Source organism: Physeter macrocephalus, chromosome 4 (genome assembly GCF_002837175.3).
Source record: "Physeter macrocephalus isolate SW-GA chromosome 4, ASM283717v5, whole genome shotgun sequence".
In the NCBI taxonomy this organism is placed as follows: Eukaryota; Metazoa; Chordata; class Mammalia; order Artiodactyla; family Physeteridae; genus Physeter; species Physeter macrocephalus.
Window position 1 is genome coordinate 21,296,583 of NC_041217.1, and position 17,876 is coordinate 21,314,458.

The 17,876-nt window shown below is 40.6% G+C and overlaps 1 protein-coding gene across 8 annotated transcripts in view; it reads left to right on the forward strand.

The window, feature by feature from the left end:
• MIA3 (MIA SH3 domain ER export factor 3) overlaps positions 1–17,876 on the forward strand; it is a 78,718-nt gene that overhangs the window by 15,462 nt on the left and 45,380 nt on the right. For 7 of the 8 annotated variants that reach the window (XM_055084036.1, XM_055084034.1, XM_055084035.1 and 4 more), the window contains one exon: positions 1,330–1,475. In XM_055084036.1, the coding sequence (XP_054940011.1) occupies positions 1,330–1,475 (146 nt within the window). Of the gene's footprint in view, positions 1–1,329; positions 1,476–17,140; positions 17,368–17,876 lie in introns of those variants that run through there. The other variant, XM_024130608.3, reaches the window with a different exon arrangement.

A 17,876-nucleotide genomic window follows, 5' to 3' on the forward strand; every position in this document is an offset into this window, starting at 1 on the left:
GGGTTCGTGACCCGGTCCGGGAGGATCCCACATGCCGCGGAGCGGCTGGGCCCGTGAGCCATGGCCGCTGGGCCTGCGCGTCCAGAGCCTGTGCTCTGCGGCGGGAGAGGCCACAGCAGTGAGAGGCTCGCAGAAAAAAAAAAAAAAAAAAAAAAAAAAGGTTCTGCTTGTTGAGAATGAGTCATATACCAATAAGAATTATTACTCTCTTGCTTAAAAACATTCAGTGTTAGGAAAGATTTTGCTTGCAGAATTAAAAACAGAGGTTTTGCCTTGTCCTTTAAGTTCCAGCACAAAATGCCATCAACTACCTTTAGAGGCTGATCTTCCCAAATGGTCCTTCATGCGTCTCAGGTGTTGAGGTGCTGACCTGATTGGGGAAACCTCACCAGGGGTCAGATTCATAGGTCAATAGCAACGGAATCTCAGGGCTGGAAGAGATCTGAGTGGCAACTAGTCCGACTTCTCACTAATTGCTTCTTGGACTCCTAGCTGTTTATAAGAAGCACCCCAGACCCAAATAACTCATCCTGAAACCTCCTCCCTTACCACCCCCTCATGTGGAGATCCTTTCAGGAAGAGCTGGAATTCTAGCTTTTTCACAGAGCTACAAGCCAGGCCCCTACCTTGTAAGCAGTTCCCTTTCATCTCTCTTGGTGTTTACCATATATATTCCCTTTTGTGTAGCTGTCATTCATCCATTCAGTAAGCGGTTATTGAGTGCCTGCCAGGTGCCAGATGCTGGTGCTGAGTATGGGTGCAAGTCTGCAAACTAACACTTTTTTAAAAAAAAATTTTCAATTTTGTTTATTTACGTATTCTCTCACACAAAAGGAAACAGAAATCCATCAGTTTTTAACCGACTCAGAATTACAGTTTTTCAGATTTAAAAAAAGATCATCCATTTGTATAGATTTACTAACACTATTTTCTTACTCATTGTTTGCCTGAAGTTTCTGATACAGCGCTTCACCGGCACGAAATAAACGTTTGTTAAATGTGACCGTGTGTATACGGGAAAAGCATAAAATTCTGGTTTTCTCAATCCCCCTGAGTCTATATTGTTCAGCTGGCAGCTGCGTTGTCAGGGGTGTGCTGGAGGGACCGCTGGCGGGTAGAGTGGGTTGGAGGTGATGTTCACTTTATAATTGAGGGTGTGATGGCTCTGATGGGGTTCTGAAGTTTTTGTATATAATTGTCTTCAGGAGAAGCACATACCCAGGCAGAGTGGCTGATATTTAGTGGGCGCTCGATAAACATTTTAAACGAAGAGAAACAAATCTTATTCAGAAGCATAAATAAAGTATCAGCTTTCTCCCTCAATTTTAGGGATAATTACAACAGAAGGCACTCCTCTCGATGCTGTTGATGCAAGAAAGCACCTGGAAACAAATGCTGAAGAGCCATCAGGTGTCACGCCTGTGGAAAATGCAGTGCTTTTCATATATTCATTCATGCTTTATTTAACGAAGACGGTAAGTCTGACATACAGTTCCTTCAAATAGAACGTTGATCGTTACAGTTTTCAAGTTGATTTTAAGCATGAGATGAAGAACTTAAAATGTCTTCATGAAAATTACTCCCGAGCCTTTGAAGGTAGCCTCTGAAACAAGCCGCAGGTGTGTGATGTTGGTTGGTGGGTTCTTAGCTCAGTTCAGGACTTGAGAAGGATGTGCTGCCTGCCGGCATTAGGTGTACGCACACCTGTAAAACACGGTTCTTCCCTCGAGGACCTTTCAGCCTAGCAGGGAGATAAGGACGCTGACTTGAAACACTGTATGATGTGGGAAGGAAGAGAAGTATTTACCTGATGGTGGAAGAATATGTTGAAAAAATTAATTCACCGAGGTGGGAGGACAGTCAGAGGTCAGAAATTAGCCGAGACGTGTTTCAAGCAGGGTTGAAGGACCTGTGCGAGTTTGATGTGTAGTTTGTTGTTGAATAGGACTGGGGGAGATGCAGTCACACGGAAGAAGGCATGTTTGAAGAACTGGGACATGAAGAAAAGGTTGCTTGGGGAAGCCAGGGAAGCGTTAGTCGGCGTTATCCGAGTATAGAGTTAGAGGGTCATGGTCTTTTGGAGGGAGATGGGCACACATAAAGGAAGTTGTGTGTCATGATAAGTGATGTTAGGGATGGAGATCCTTTGAAGGCTTTAAGGAGGAAAGAAGTATGGTTATATTTGTTCTTAGAGTCACTTATGGCAGAATATTTATTCAGATTTATCTGAGTCCTGATCCAAATGAGACATTTAATCTGTCCAGAAGCTTAAGCTTTTTAGGACTTAGCGCCCCCTTGTGGTATTTGTTGAAATTCGACTTTCTTCTTGGTAAATAGGGGAATGAGCCAGCTTTCCGAATTTGGAGACAAAGTTGCCCTCGGAGCTGTAGAGAAAGTATTGTCTCCAACAAAAATATTTTTCCTTTAGGTTCTGTTATTTCAAGACTTTTGTAGGAAAAGGGGTTATTTTTTGTCATTTCAAACGCAGGGGCTTTGAGTGAGGATGGTCCGGTTTCAAATCCCAGGTTTATCATTTAGAAGCCTGGGCAAATTACTCAGTTTGAACCTCAGCTTCCTCATCTTTCAAATGCAGATAATGCCTACTCCAGTTGTGGTAAGAGTAAATGAATTGACAATGTCAAGAGTCTTGTGTAGTGCCTGGCATTTTATAGGATCTCATCCCCTGCCTACTTCTCATTTGGATGGTCAGAGTGCAGTGTAAAGACATTGAATACCTGGGGAGTTCAGGAGAAAGGCCACCAGGATGGGAAAGATGGAGGAAAACCAAACCATTTTTCAGTTTTCTCCACGGTTGTGGTAGTGGCCGCCACGCCGGTGACGGGGTGCATGACCTGTGCATTTAGAATAATGAAATTTTCAGTGATTAAGGCAGTCTCAGAATTCAGATTTGGCTATCTGCATGAATCATCATCACCTCTAAAATTTAACAGCCTCCAAATGTGGGAGGAAGTCTTCATTCATTTTATCTGTGGATATGCACAGAGCCCTGTTCTAGTCCTGGGCTGGGGGACACATGTGGTAGAGGATACAGTCTCTGGCTGAGGGACGGGGGGAGAAGACGCAGACATGAATAGCAAGAGAAAAGGGCACATGTTACAAACTAACAATGATTTGAAAGGTATTGTCAAGAAAGTAGTGTGATGGTCCAGTATGTACTGTGCTAGAATTAAAAGAGTCTAAGAGGTATGAAGCATCATTCTGATTTCTGAAAGCCTTAAAAAAAGGGGTGTATCAAATCTATATGAAAATTGGAAAAATGGAAAACATGAAATCGCTTTCGTGAAGTATCAAATAAGTAGTATAGATAATTATTTGATAGAGCTGGGGAATAATGGGGTGCTGACTTGTTTGGAAAAACTGCACCAGAAGTCAGATGCATAAATCAACAGTTAATGGAATCTCAGGGCTTGGAGAGATCTGAGAGAACAATTAGTCCAACTTCTCACTAACTGCGGTAATTTCCTCTACTACAGCCCTGACTAGTAGTTACGAGGTCTGGGCATCAAAAACTCCTAGTGTGATCAACCTACCTTATAAGGCTACACATTGCTTTGTTGGCTAGTTCATTCTTATACTGACTCCAAATTTTCCTCCATATGATTTTTTTTCTCTTAGAATCTAATTCCTTTTCTATATAGTAATCTTTTAAATATTTGAAGTTATTGCTTTAATTTGTGGGGTCTTTTTAGTGTTTTAGCATGGAAAAATTTCAAAATAGTAATAGTAAAAAGAGAGAAGAGTAAAATGAAATCATGGGCCCATCACTCGGCTTAACGGTAATTCCTTAATATCACCCATTATTTGACACATTTCAAAATCCCCTCCCCTCCTTTTAAAATTGTTCTTACTTAATTTGGGATCTTGTTGAAGTCCAAAAGTTATAAGGGGTTGATGTATGCCCTAAATCAACTTTAATCAGATATATATTACATATAACAAAGTGTACCCATTTTAGGAATATGGCTCAGTGAGTTTTAACAAATGTATACACCCGTGTAAAAACAACCATAAGCAAATACGGAACATTTCCTTCGTTTGGAAAAGTTCCCTTGCGTAGCTTCCCAATATATCCCCCGAACTACCTGCTCCAGGCAACCACTGACAAAACTTTTTCTCATATAGATTAGCTTTTCCGGTTGTAGAATTACAATTATAAATGGATTTATAGTTAGGATGGAAATTTCCCAGTCACATGGTAAGTTTATTTTATCTTAGAAACTGCCAAACTGTTCTCAAGGATGACTGTACCACTTTATACTTCCACTAACAATTTCTAAAGCTTCCAGTTGGTCACATATTTGCTAACACCTGGTATTGTCAGTCTTAAATTGTAGACATTCTAGTGGGCGTGTCTTTGAGGTTTTAATTGTATTTCCTGATGCTTTATGATGTTGAGTGCTTTTTCATGTGGCCATACTTTTTTGTGGGTTTATGTGTGAGATAGCTCTTCAAATCTTTTGCCCCTCTTTATTTACGTTTTTTTTTCAATTTAATTTTTATTGGAGTACGATATACAGATTGCCAACAAACACATGAAAGGATGCTCAATGTCACTTATCATTAGAGAAAATGCAGATCAAAACTACAATGAGGTATCATCTCACACCGGTCAGAATGGCCATTATCAAAAAATCTACAAACAATAAATGCTGGAGAGGGTGTGGAGAAAAGGGAACCCTCCTGCACTGTTGGTGGGAATGCAAATTGATACAGCCACTATGGAGAACAGTATGGAGGTTCCTTAAAAAACTAAAAATAGAACTACCATACGACCCAGTGATCCCACTGCTGGGAATAAACCCTGACAGCTTCTGACTAATTGACCTGGACACTTGCTAAGCAGGGAAGCACTGCTGCTCCTCCCTAGTCCCTTGCCATCTCCATCCGGAAGGATTTGCTAAGCTCTTAATCGTGCGTGGGTTTGCTCAGAGTTGTGAAAGAACCACAGCGACCTCACCTTCAAGCTGCATACAATCTTACTTTAGAAAAACGTTATGACAGGGTGTTAAAGCATGTGGAGGGCTCAATGTCTTTTCCCTTCCGTATCGTATTGTATCAAAAGAGACCCTTTTTGTTTGTTTGTATTGTTTTTTTTTTTGCGGTACGCGGGCCTCTCACTGTTGTGGCCTCTCCCGTTGCGGAGCACAGGCTCCGGACGCGCAGGCTCAGCGGCCGTGGCTCACGGGCCCAGCCGCTCCGCGGCATGTGGGATCTTCCCGGACCGGGGCACGAACCCGTGTCCCCTGCATTTGCAGGCGGACTCTCAACCACTGCGCCACCAGGGAAGCCCAACATTGCCTTTTAAAGAGCAAATTTTTAACTTTGATGAGCACCATCTTATTAATGTTTCCTTTTATGTAAAGTGCTTTTTATTTCCTGCCTAAGGAACCTTAGGCATTTCCAACGACGTGAATATTTTCTCATGTTTTCTTCCAGAAGTTTCATAGTTATACCTTTCATGATTAAGTCTATGTTCCATTTTGAGTTAATTTTTGTGAATGACGTGAGGTAAAGGTCAGGTTTCATATTCTTCCCCCCCAAATGGATATCCATTTGCTCCCATACCATTTCTTTCCCCTTCAAATTACTTGGCACCTTGAGGTGAAATCAGTTGACCATATATGCATGTTTTTGATGTTGTAAATGGTATCTTTTTTACGTTTTGTTTACAATTACTTTTTTTGCTGATGTGTAGAAATACAGTTGACTTTTTGTATGTTGACCTTGTACCGTACTAAATTTACTTATTATTTACTTATTATCTTAGTACTTATTTACTAAATTATCTATTATTTCTAGAGGGAGTTGTAGATTTCATAGGATTCTCTGTGTAGATGATCATGTCATCTGTGAATAAACACACCTTTTTAAATAGTCAGATTAATTAAAGCATAATTTACATCTAGTAAAATTCACCCTTTCTGTGTACAGTTCTATGAGTTTTCACATTATTTTTTCAAAAAATTTTTGTGTCCCCTTTCTCTTGCCTCTCCTTCTAGGACTCTAACTATACATATGTTAGCTCACTTTATGTAGTTCCACAGGTCACTGAGGCTCTGTTCTTTTTGGTTGTTGTTTTTTAGCCCTTTTATGTCTTTGCTTCAGTTTAAGTACTTCCTGTTGCTGTCTTCAAGTTCATTGATCTTTTTTTTTGCGGAATCTAATCTGTTGTTAAGCCCATCAAGTGAATTTTTTATTCCTGATATTTTATTTTTTAGCTCTAAAAGTTCCACTTAGTCCTATTTTGTATCTTCCATTTCTCTCCTTAGTATGGTCATTTGAGGTTTTAATTGTATTTCCTGATGCTTTATGATGTTGAGTGCTTTTTCATGTGGCCATACTTTTTTGTGGGTTTATGTGTGAGATAGCTCTTCAAATCTTTTGCCCCTCTTTATTTACGTTTTTTTTTCAATTTAATTTTTATTGGAGTACAGTTGATTCACAATGTTGTGTTAGTTTCAGGTGTACAGCAAAGTGAATCAGTTATACATATACATGTATCCACTCTTTTTTAGATTCTTTTCACATATACGCCATTACAGAGTATTGTGTAGTGTTCCCTGTGCTAGACAGTAGGTCCTTATTGGTTATCTATTCTGTATATAGTAGTGTGTATATGTCAATCCCAATCTTCCAATTTATCCCTCCCCGCTTCTTAACCCCGGTAACCATAAGTTTGTTTTCTACATCTTTAACTCTATTTTTAGATAAGTTCATTTATACCCTTGTTTTAGAGTCCACATGTAAGTGATATCATGTATCTCTGAATGACTTACTTCACTCAGTATGACAATCTCTAGGTCCATTTATATTGCTGCAAATGGCATTATTTTGTTGCCCTCCTTTAAACTGGAGTTTTTTCTTTCTAAATATTAAGGTCTAAGAGTTCTTTATATTCATATAGTTTAGATACAACTCCTTTGTCAGTACATATTGCAAATAATTTCTTCCAGACTCTGGCTTGGCCTTTCAATCTCTTAACATTGCCCTTTGTTTGTATTGTTTTTTTTTTTGCGGTACGCGGGCCTCTCACTGTTGTGGCCTCTCCCGTTGCGGAGCACAGGCTCCGGACGCGCAGGCTCAGCGGCCGTGGCTCACGGGCCCAGCCGCTCCGCGGCATGTGGGATCTTCCCGGACCGGGGCACGAACCCGTGTCCCCTGCATTTGCAGGCGGACTCTCAACCACTGCGCCACCAGGGAAGCCCAACATTGCCTTTTAAAGAGCAAATTTTTAACTTTGATGAGCACCATCTTATTAATGTTTCCTTTTATGTAAAGTGCTTTTTATTTCCTGCCTAAGGAACCTTAGGCATTTCCAACGACGTGAATATTTTCTCATGTTTTCTTCCAGAAGTTTCATAGTTATACCTTTCATGATTAAGTCTATGTTCCATTTTGAGTTAATTTTTGTGAATGACGTGAGGTAAAGGTCAGGTTTCATATTCTTCCCCCCCAAATGGATATCCATTTGCTCCCATACCATTTCTTTCCCCTTCAAATTACTTGGCACCTTGAGGTGAAATCAGTTGACCATATATGCATGTTTTTCATGTTGTAAATGGTATCTTTTTTACGTTTTGTTTACAATTACTTTTTTTGCTGATGTGTAGAAATACAGTTGACTTTTTGTATGTTGACCTTGTACCGTACTAAATTTACTTATTATTTACTTATTATCTTAGTACTTATTTACTAAATTATCTATTATTTCTAGAGGGAGTTGTAGATTTCATAGGATTCTCTGTGTAGATGATCATGTCATCTGTGAATAAACACACCTTTTTAAATAGTCAGATTAATTAAAGCATAATTTACATCTAGTAAAATTCACCCTTTCTGTGTACAGTTCTATGAGTTTTCACATTATTTTTTCAAAAAATTTTTGTGTCCCCTTTCTCTTGCCTCTCCTTCTAGGACTCTAACTATACATATGTTAGCTCACTTTATGTAGTTCCACAGGTCACTGAGGCTCTGTTCTTTTTGGTTGTTGTTTTTTAGCCCTTTTATGTCTTTGCTTCAGTTTAAGTACTTCCTGTTGCTGTCTTCAAGTTCATTGATCTTTTTTTTTGCGGAATCTAATCTGTTGTTAAGCCCATCAAGTGAATTTTTTATTCCTGATATTTTATTTTTTAGCTCTAAAAGTTCCACTTAGTCCTATTTTGTATCTTCCATTTCTCTCCTTAGTATGGTCATTAAAAAAAAATTCTTAAATATATTTTATGATTCTTTTTAAAGCTAATATTCTGGGCTTCCCTGGTGGCACAGTGGTTGAGAGTCCGCCTGCCGATGCAGGGGACGGGGGTTCGTGTCCCGGTCCGGGAGGATCCCACGTGCCGCGGAGCGGCTGGGCCCGTGAGCCATGGCCGTTGAGCCTGCGCGTCCGGAGCCTGTGGTCCGCAACGGGAGAGGCCACAGCAATGAGAGGCCCGCGTGCCGCAAAAAAAGAAAAAGAAAAAAGAAAAAAAAAGCTAATATTCTGTCATCTCTTGCAATTTCTTGGTCTGTTTTTACTTATCGCTTAGTTATGGGATACATTTTCCTGCTTTTTTCCATGTCTAAAGTTTTTTTTGGGGGGGGTTGTTTTTGTTTGTTTTTTGGATGCTAGGCACTGTGAATGTGAATGTTGTTGGGTGCCTGGGTTTTGCTGGCTTCCTTTAAAAAGTATTTAAGTTTGTTTTGCTAAGCTGTTAAGTTACTTGATGATCAGCTTGATCCTTTCTAGTCTTATTTTTAAGATGTTAGGAGGTGTAGTATATGTATAGTCTTTACTCTAGGGCTAGTGTTTCCCTACTATGATGATGTTATTCTTCTGTAATGTACTAAATGCCTTGAGCATTCATTAACAGTTAATTCATGGTGACTAGCTGAAATACAAGTGTCTCCCAGCCCTGTGTTAACTGGGAATTGTTCATTTTCCAGCCTCCTTATAGTTGTTCTTTTTGCCTGTAATTGTTCTTTGCTGATCCTCAAGGAATCTTGCTTACACAGGTGCTGCTTTGAGTTCAGCCCAAGACTGAAGGAGTCATCCTTGCAGATTTCTGGAACTCTTTCTTTGTAGTTCTCATCTTTCTGGTAACTTTCCTTGCATATTTCAGGCACCTCAGTCTCCCTGAGCTCCGATCTCTGCCTCCTAGTGAGACTGGTGTACTCTGCTTTGGTTCTCCCTGCCTGTACTGAGGTCTAGAAAGTGCCTCTAGGTAGAAAGCTGGGTGATCACAGGGCTCACCTCATCTGTTTTCCTTCTCTCAGGGTTCACAATTGTGTGCTGCCTATTGCTCTGTTTCTGAAAAACTATTTTTTTTCATATATTTTGTCCAGTTTTCTAGTTATTTTCAGTGGGAGGGCAAGTATCAGATTAGTTACTCTGTCTACAGATGTCTCTTGTTTGTTTGTTGCAATGCATTCATTGAAGAAACAGGTTTGGCTGCTAGGGGGTATCATAGTGTGGATTTTGCTAACTGCATTCCCCTAGTACAATTGAACATTTTCCCTTGTTCTTTATATTTCTTGGGAATTGGTTGGTCAGATTGGTAGTCAGATTCAGTTTCAATTTTGTTTGGCAAGAATACTTAATAGAAGTTGTATACTTCTATCAGGAGGCAGCTAATGTCTAGATGTCCCTCTTTTTTTGATGTTACTAGTCATTGGTGACATTGACTAAATCTGTATCATAGGCTGCAGAATGGTAATTGACTATATTATTCCTACTTCATGTAAAGGCTGGGATACTTCTACAAAGAGAAATTTACAATCAGCTATGCTTTACACTGAGATTTGGTGTGTATAGTTAAGGCAGTATAAATATTTGATTCTTTCTGTTTAAATAGTGTTCAAGATAATGAGTTGTCTTCCCAGCATTATCCAGAGACTCCCAGAGGCTTTTGTGTGTGTGTCTCTTCTAATTCTTTTTTAAGAATCATTATGATGTCATGAATTTGAAAATAGTTAGTGTGTTACAATCCACTGTAGTTATTATTCTTATCAGTGCTCAATTTCTCCCATTGTTGGTCAGTGGGAGCCTCTTCAGCTTGGCTCCTGGGCCCTTTTGACACCACCTCATGGTCACTGATACCTTCCTTGCTTTCTAGTGTAACTAGATGTTCCAAGCTCATTTTGTACATTTTCTGCCCAGATCTCGAAGGAGCTATTTCTCTAAAGAGCCCTGGTTCCTTTTAGTGGGAAATGGTATTTAGAGGCAACATTCTGGGTACTGAGGTCGCTTATTGCTTTTGAGTTGGCCATCAGGTCTAGGCCTTTTTTAGAGGACAAAGCTAGAAAATATGTGGGGATTTCCTTATGTGACTGTTCATCATGGTGCCACATGGGTGCTCCCAGTCAGAATTAAGGATGCTAGTGGAATTTAAGCTAACCAGGTCTATCCGACATTGTATTTTCTTTCTCCAGTGTTGGAAATCTCAGTTTTTACTGACACCAACATAATTATTTACCTTATTGTACGATATTCACATAACAGTATTAAAAATACCAATATCAACACTGCCACCAGCGATACATTATTGAAAATATTGCAAGGATGTTTTGCAATTCTTTTTGTCTTTAACCTATATCCCACTAGGGTATGCCTGAAATAATTCCTTAATGTTGTTCTGCCACCAACTTGATACAGTTAGGTTAATTGTTTCATATTTGCTTTCAATTTTTAGGGATTGTTTTTTAAGATTTTTTTATTTTATAATTATCTAACGTTTACAAGAGCCCAAGTCAATTTGTAAAACAAGGTCTATTCAGAGAAGTCTAACTTTTGTCCTAGTTTCATCCAACCTGTTGATACCCTCCTCTATAGGTATTTAAAAAATTAATTTCATTATCTACCCTACCATTAAAAAATAAGCAAATGATTTCTGCATCTAGCCAAGATAGATTTTTAGGTACCAGCTTTACCCCCCTAACTGAAACAGCTAAAAAGAAAAAAATCAGACAAAATACATGAAACAACAGTTTTCAAGTCATCAGGTAACAAAGGACAGTGATTCCTGAAAGATAGGGAACAGATACCATGAGGGCTACAATTGTTACATTTTATTGCCTTGAGAAAGTTCCCAGCCTGTGGCAGAGAAAGGAGGAACCCTGAGTTAAGGGGATGGAGCTGAAAGTCCAGGGAAAGCAAAGCAGCTAGAATTCACAGCGCGGAGTACCAAAAGGAGAGCGCTACCCAGAGAGAGAACCCTAGGGATCTTTGAGAGGTCCCCTTTGAGTATTCTTCAGAGTATTGATAGCACATGAGTGTGACAAGACTATTCAAGGTCAGAGAAACACATCAGTGAGTAGAGGGAACAGTTGCTGACACAGGGCCAGGAACAGTACCTCCTAATTCTAGGGGAATTGGGTAGAGTTTCAAAGGGTCTTGCCTCAGACTAAATGTTGCTCATGTCTTACATAACAAATCTTAAAAGCAAGACCCAAAAGAATCAAATCGTTTCCCAGTAATTTACCTGCATGCCAGGACAAAGCTTAAGAATATCTGTTGTATTAGTTAGGGTTCTCTAGAGAAACAGAACCAAGAGGATATACATATAGGAAGAGATTTATACAGAGATGGAGACTGAGAAGTCCCACAGTATGCAGTCTACAAGCTGGAGACCCCACAGAGCTGGTGTTGTAATCAGTCCAAAGTCCAACGGCCTGGGGAGCCGATGATGAGATTCTAGTCTAGGTCTGAGGGCCTGAGAAGCCGGAGCACCAAGAATAGAAGACTGATGTTCCAGCTCAAGAAATCAGGGAAGAAGGGACAAATTCCTTCTTCTGCATTTTTTTCTATTCAGGCCCTCAGTGGATTGGATGCTGTCCGCACTGGAGAGGGCAACGTACTTTACTGATTCCATCAATTCAAATGCTAATCTCATCTGGAAACACACACAGACATATCCCAAAATGACATTTAATCTGGGTACCCCATGATCAGCCAAACTGACATAAAAAATTCACCATCACATTTATTCATAATGTATGGATGGCATCCAGTCAAAGATTACCAGGCATGCGAAGAGGCGAGAAAAGATGACTCATGATGAGGAGAAAAATCAGCCGATCAAAACCAACCAAGAACTGCCAGAGATGTTAGAGTTAGGCAAGGATATTAAACAGTTATTATTACCATTTAAGTAGAGACATGAAAGTTGTTTTTTTTTTAAGACCGAAAAAGGAGCTCTAATATGGGGAAGATTTGAATTAAAAAAAATTTCTCGGGCTTCCCTGGTGGCGCATTGTTTGAGAATCCGCCTGCCGATGCAGGGGACACGGGTTGGTGCCCCAGTCTGGGAGGATCCCACATGCCGTGGAGCGGCTGGGCCTGTGAGCCATGGCCGCTGAGCCTGCGCGTCCGGAGCCTGTGCTCCGCAACGGGAGAGGCCACAACAGTGAGAGACCCGCGTACCGCAAAAAAAAAAAAAAAAAAGACCCAAATCAAACTTCTAAAGATGAACTGCCTGCGGTGATAAGTATACTGGGTGGGATTAATACTAGACTAAACATTGTAGATGAAAAGATTAGTGAACTTGAAGATATAGTAATAGAAGCTATCCAAAATGAAACATATACAGGAGAAAAAAGACTCAAGAAAAATGAACAGGTCATTAGTGAGCTGTGGGGACACTTTCAAGCACTATAATAAATGTATAACTGGAATCCCTGCAGGAAAGGATAGAAGAGGTCCAGAAAATTATTTGAAAAAATAATGGGTGAAAATTTTCCAAAATTTATGAAAATTATAGACCCACAGATCTAAGAAGTTCAATGAAACCCGAGTATAAGAAGCATGAAGGAAACTACACCAAGACATATCATAATCAAGTTGATCAAAATAAGTGATAAAGAGCAATCATAAAAGCAGCTAGAGAAAAGAGATTTTAGGAAGTAAGACAAGGTTGACGTCAGGTTTCTTGTTGGAAACAAGGAATGGGAGAATACAGTAGAATAATATCTTTTAATATACTTCAAGGACTTCCCTGGTGGCGCAGTGGTTAAGAATCCGCCTGCCAATTCAGGGGACACGGGTTCAAGCCCTGGTCCGGGAAGATCCCACATGCCGCGGAGCAACTAAGCCCATGTGCCACAACTACTGAGCCTGCGCTCTAGAGCCCGTGAGCCACAACTACTGAGCCCGCGTGCCTAGAGCCTGTGCTTTGCAACAAAGACAAGCCACTGCAATGAGAAGCCCGCAGACAGCAACAAAGAGTAGCCCCTGCTCGCCACAACTGGAGAAAGCCCACGCACAGTAACAAAGACCCAACACAGCCCCAAAAATTAATTAATTAATTAATTTAAAAAAATATATATATATATATATACTTCAAGAGCAATATTGTTAATCCCCAGTATCATACCCAGCAAAATAATTTTCAAAAACAAAGATTTAATGAAGATTTTTTTTTCCAACATACAAGAGCTGCAAGAATTCACCAGCACATATGCACAATAAGAAATGTTAAAGGAAGACCTTTAGGCATAAGGAAAATGACAACAGATGGAAATAATGGAGCTACACAAAGGAGTGAAGAATGCAGAAATGGTAGCCATATGGGTAAATATACAAAACCATTATCTCATTATTTAAATATCTTTAAAAGTTAATTTACTGTTTAAAGAAAAATATTATTAATGTACTATGGGGTTTAGAAAATATGTAAAAATAAAACATTTGACAACAATAGTTTACAGGTCAGGAGAGGGAGAAGTGGTAATAATAACTCTTGTAAAATTCTCATTGCATATATGAAGTAGTATAGTATCGCTTGAAGGTAGACTGATAAGTTAAAGATGTATAGTATAAACTCTGAAGTAACCACTAGAATAACAAAACAAGGAGTTATAGCTAATAAACCAACAAAGGAGATAAAATAGAATCATTAAAAGACTTGATTCAAAAGAAGGCAGAATCGGGGAAAAAGGGAACAAAGAACAGATGGGACAAATAGAAAAAAAAAAAGATGCTAGGCTTAAACTTAAGCATATCAAGCCACAGGCTAGGAAGCAATCATTGCAAAGCATATATCTCATAAAGGACTTATATCCCAAATATATAAAGAACTCTCAAAACTCATTAATAAGAAAACTGATAACCCAGTAAAATAACAGCACCAAAGAAGATATGTGATGTGGACAGCAAATAAGCACAGTAAAAAAAAAAAAAAGCTCAACATCATTAATTATGGGGGAAATGCAAATTTAAACCACCCTGAGTTATCACTGCACACCATAGAATGACTAAAATTAAAAAGACCAAGTGTTGGAGAAGATGTGGAGGAACTAGAAATATACACTGCTGGTGGGGATATTAAAATGGTACAACCGCCTTGGAAAACATTTTGTCAGTTTCTTAAAAAGGTGGACATATGCCTGTCAGATGATCCAGCCATCCCTCTGCTAAGCATTTACCCCTAAGAAAAATAAGTTACACATCCATAGAAGGCCTTGTATGTCAATCTTCATTGCAGCTCAATTTGTAAAAGTCAAAAACTGGAAAAAACCCAAATGTCTATCAGCAGGTGGGTAAGTAAATAAATTGTGGTTTATCCCTACAATGAAACAGTACTCAGCAGTATAAACTAATGCCCTATTGATACATGCAGCAACATGGATGAATCTCAATTTATACTGAGTGAGAGAAGCCAGAGAAAATAGAATACATAGTGAATTCCGTATATATAAAACTTTAGGAAATGCAGGCTAATCCATTAGGACAGAAGTTCTGTGACAAGTGGTGGGAGGTAGGGTTACCAAGGAGATGAGACTTTTGGAGGTGGAGGATATGTTCATTATCTTGAACGTGATGATGGGTTCACAGATGCACTCATCTTATCCAGATGTGCACTTTAAATATGTGCAGTTTATTGCATGTCAGTTTTACCTCAAAGCTGGAAAAAAAATAATTTCTCCTTTTATTTTTTTAGATAAAAATATACTTTTCTCCACCCCCTTTTAAAAAGATACGTATATTCTAGACATCATACTCTAGCAGTATACAGAATTATTTGATTTCTTTTTTCCAGTTTCGTAATACAGTTGACTCTTGAACAATACGAGTTTGAATTGTTTGGATCCCTAATGATACGTGGATTGTTTTCACTAAATGCATACTACAGTATTACACAGTCCGGAGTTGGTTGAATCCTCAGATGCGGAAGGAGGATACCAAGGAAACTCGCATAAGGAGGGCCCACTGACTATAAATTGTATGGGGATTTTTGACTACTCAGTGGGTTTGTACCCCTAACCTCTGTGTCGTTCAGTGGTCAGCTGTATACTTTAGTGTATTCAACAGCTCTTCTGTCGATGGACAGCTTGGTTATTTCCAGTCTTTTGTTATTATAAATAATGCTGGAATAACATGGTTTTGTGCATATATCTTTCCAACATTTGTTGTTATATTTCTAGTATCTTTGAGATAGACCTTTAGAAGTTGGATTGTTGCATCAGTAGGTAATTACACAGGTAATTTTGGGAGCCATTGCCAGATTACTGTTTATAGGGGTTGCTATTTTGTATAATGATCAGCAATGCATAAGAGTACCCATTTCCTCTGCATTCTCTCACTAAGAGAATATGTTGTCAAATGTTTGGATCTTGCCAATATAAGTGAGAAATGGTATCTCAGTGTGGGTTTAATTTGTATTTCTTTCATTATGAGTGAGACAGAGCATGGTTCCCTGTTTGTGAGCTTTTCCTACTTCTTTTCCTGAGGACTATCTATTCATTTTTTCAGCTCATTTTACTATAGGTTTGCTGGCCATTTTCTCTATTTGTAAAGTTGTTTATATTTTAGGAATATTAACCCTTTGTAATATGTTACAAGTATTTTTTCTGCAGGTTTTCATTGTCAGGCTTTGCTTATTTTGTATTTTTGTGTCCACGGGCTGGACACTTTTTTTTTTCTCTCCAAATAATCGAGGTTACAAATCTTTTCCCTTGGATTTTGAGACCTAATTAGGAAGGTTTTGCTCACTCATAATACATCCATATTTTTTTTGTAGTAGTTGTTTGTTCTCATTTTTTACATTCAGGTTTCTGACCCATTTGGAATGTATTCTTGTGAATAGTGAGAAAAAGATCGAACTTTTATTATTTTCCATTTGGTTATCCAGTTAGGCCAACACCACCTTATTAAAAAGTCTATTTTCCCCCCAACTGACTCTTACTGTATGCTGAGTTGCCAACGCAGTTGGGCCTATTTCTAGATTTTCTGTTCTGTTCCATGGTCTGTCTGTCTGTATTATTGGGCCAGTACCAGACTGTTTTAATTACAGAGGCTGCTTCAACCGCCTGCCTACCTTCCACCCATGCCATGCCCTTCTTTTTCAGGCTTTTCCTGCTTGATTGTTCTAATGAATTGGCTTTATATTCAACTCATAGACATACCTTTAAAGCTCTGCAAACATCGTTTTTCCCCCCAGGTTAAATATCCTTAGTTCCTTCCACTTTCAGAACGCAATTTCCAGACTCTTCCTTGCCCTTTCCCACAAGTCCTATAACCCTAAAATGTGGGACCCAGAACTGACCTCATTGGCACAGGTGTGGTAATGACAAGATTCCCTAGAATTACACTTTTTAAAGGGGCATCGGCACGAATGTGGGACATTGTGGACATTTGGAGTGCAGGAAGGGCAAAAGCAAGCAGGACTGGAGCGGGCCGGGAAGGAACCTGGCCCAGGAGACGGCGGCCGAGGCATGGGGTGGTCCATCAGAGGGGCGGGAGCGGCTTATCTCCTGTCTGGGCATTTTAGGGCAGGTGCCCGGCGTCTCAGCACCTGGTGACAAAAGGATCCAGCTCTGGGCAGGAGTTACGTGGCTGGCCTTTCTCCTTTCCCCCAGCCCCCGCCCACTCTCCTCCTGCTCGAAGCTCCCGGGCCCATGGAACAGCGCTTTCTCTCCCAGTTACTGCCGCAGGTGAGCCCCTTCATCTTCGCCTGGCTACTTGGTTTCTTCCGCGGAGGTCTCTTCGCTCTGCTCCCCTGCCCCGCTCGACCGTTGGTTTCTTCCGCTACGGCCCCGCCTACGGCGGGCCCGGCCTCCGTAGACCCTTGTACTTCCGCCCGGGGCCGTGTCTGATGACGTGTTTTACAGGAGGAGTAGGGCGAAAGTGCAAGCTGCCGGGGCAGGCGAGGTTCAGTCCAAGGTTCCGCCCCCTGAGCCGGGTCCTTTCCGAAGGAGGAAACGGAGACAGGGGGTCCGGTGTCATCCCGCGGGGAAGCGTCGCCTCCGCTCCGCTGTCCCGTCACGATGGACTCAGTTCCTGCCACTGTGCCTTCTGTCACCTCTTCCCCGGGGGACCCGGAGCTTCTGGGACCCCTGTCGGTGCTCTACGCAGCCCTCATCGGCAGGCTCCTGGAGGTGACGGGCCCCCGCCCCCAGCTCTGGCAGGCGGGTGGACGAGTTCTTAGCGGACGGGTACACCGACTGACGGGGCGAAGAGGAAATAAGAGTGTGTCAGGCCCGAGGCGGGCAGGACGTTTCGGTGCTGTTTAAGGAGATGGTGGGAGTGTATTTGAGAAGGTTTTGTCGCGTGTGACGGGGCGAAGAGGAAATAGAGTGTGTCAGGCCCGAGGCGGGCAGGACGTTTCGGTGCTGTTTAAGGAAGGAGATGGTGGGAGTGTATTTGAGAAGGTTTTGTCGCGTGTTCATTTTTTAATTGAGTACTTATGATGTGCCAGGCACTGTGTTATTTTCTGGTACACAGTCGTGATCAAAACAAGCGAGCATCATCAACGTCCCTACGGCTCCTTTTCACGTTATCCTCCGTACCTTTGGGGGATGGGGCCAATATGATAGTTAACTTGTACAGGGCCGTGAAAACAGTGTAGAAGCAGACAGGAGTTTAATACGCTGTCTTTGAGGAAACA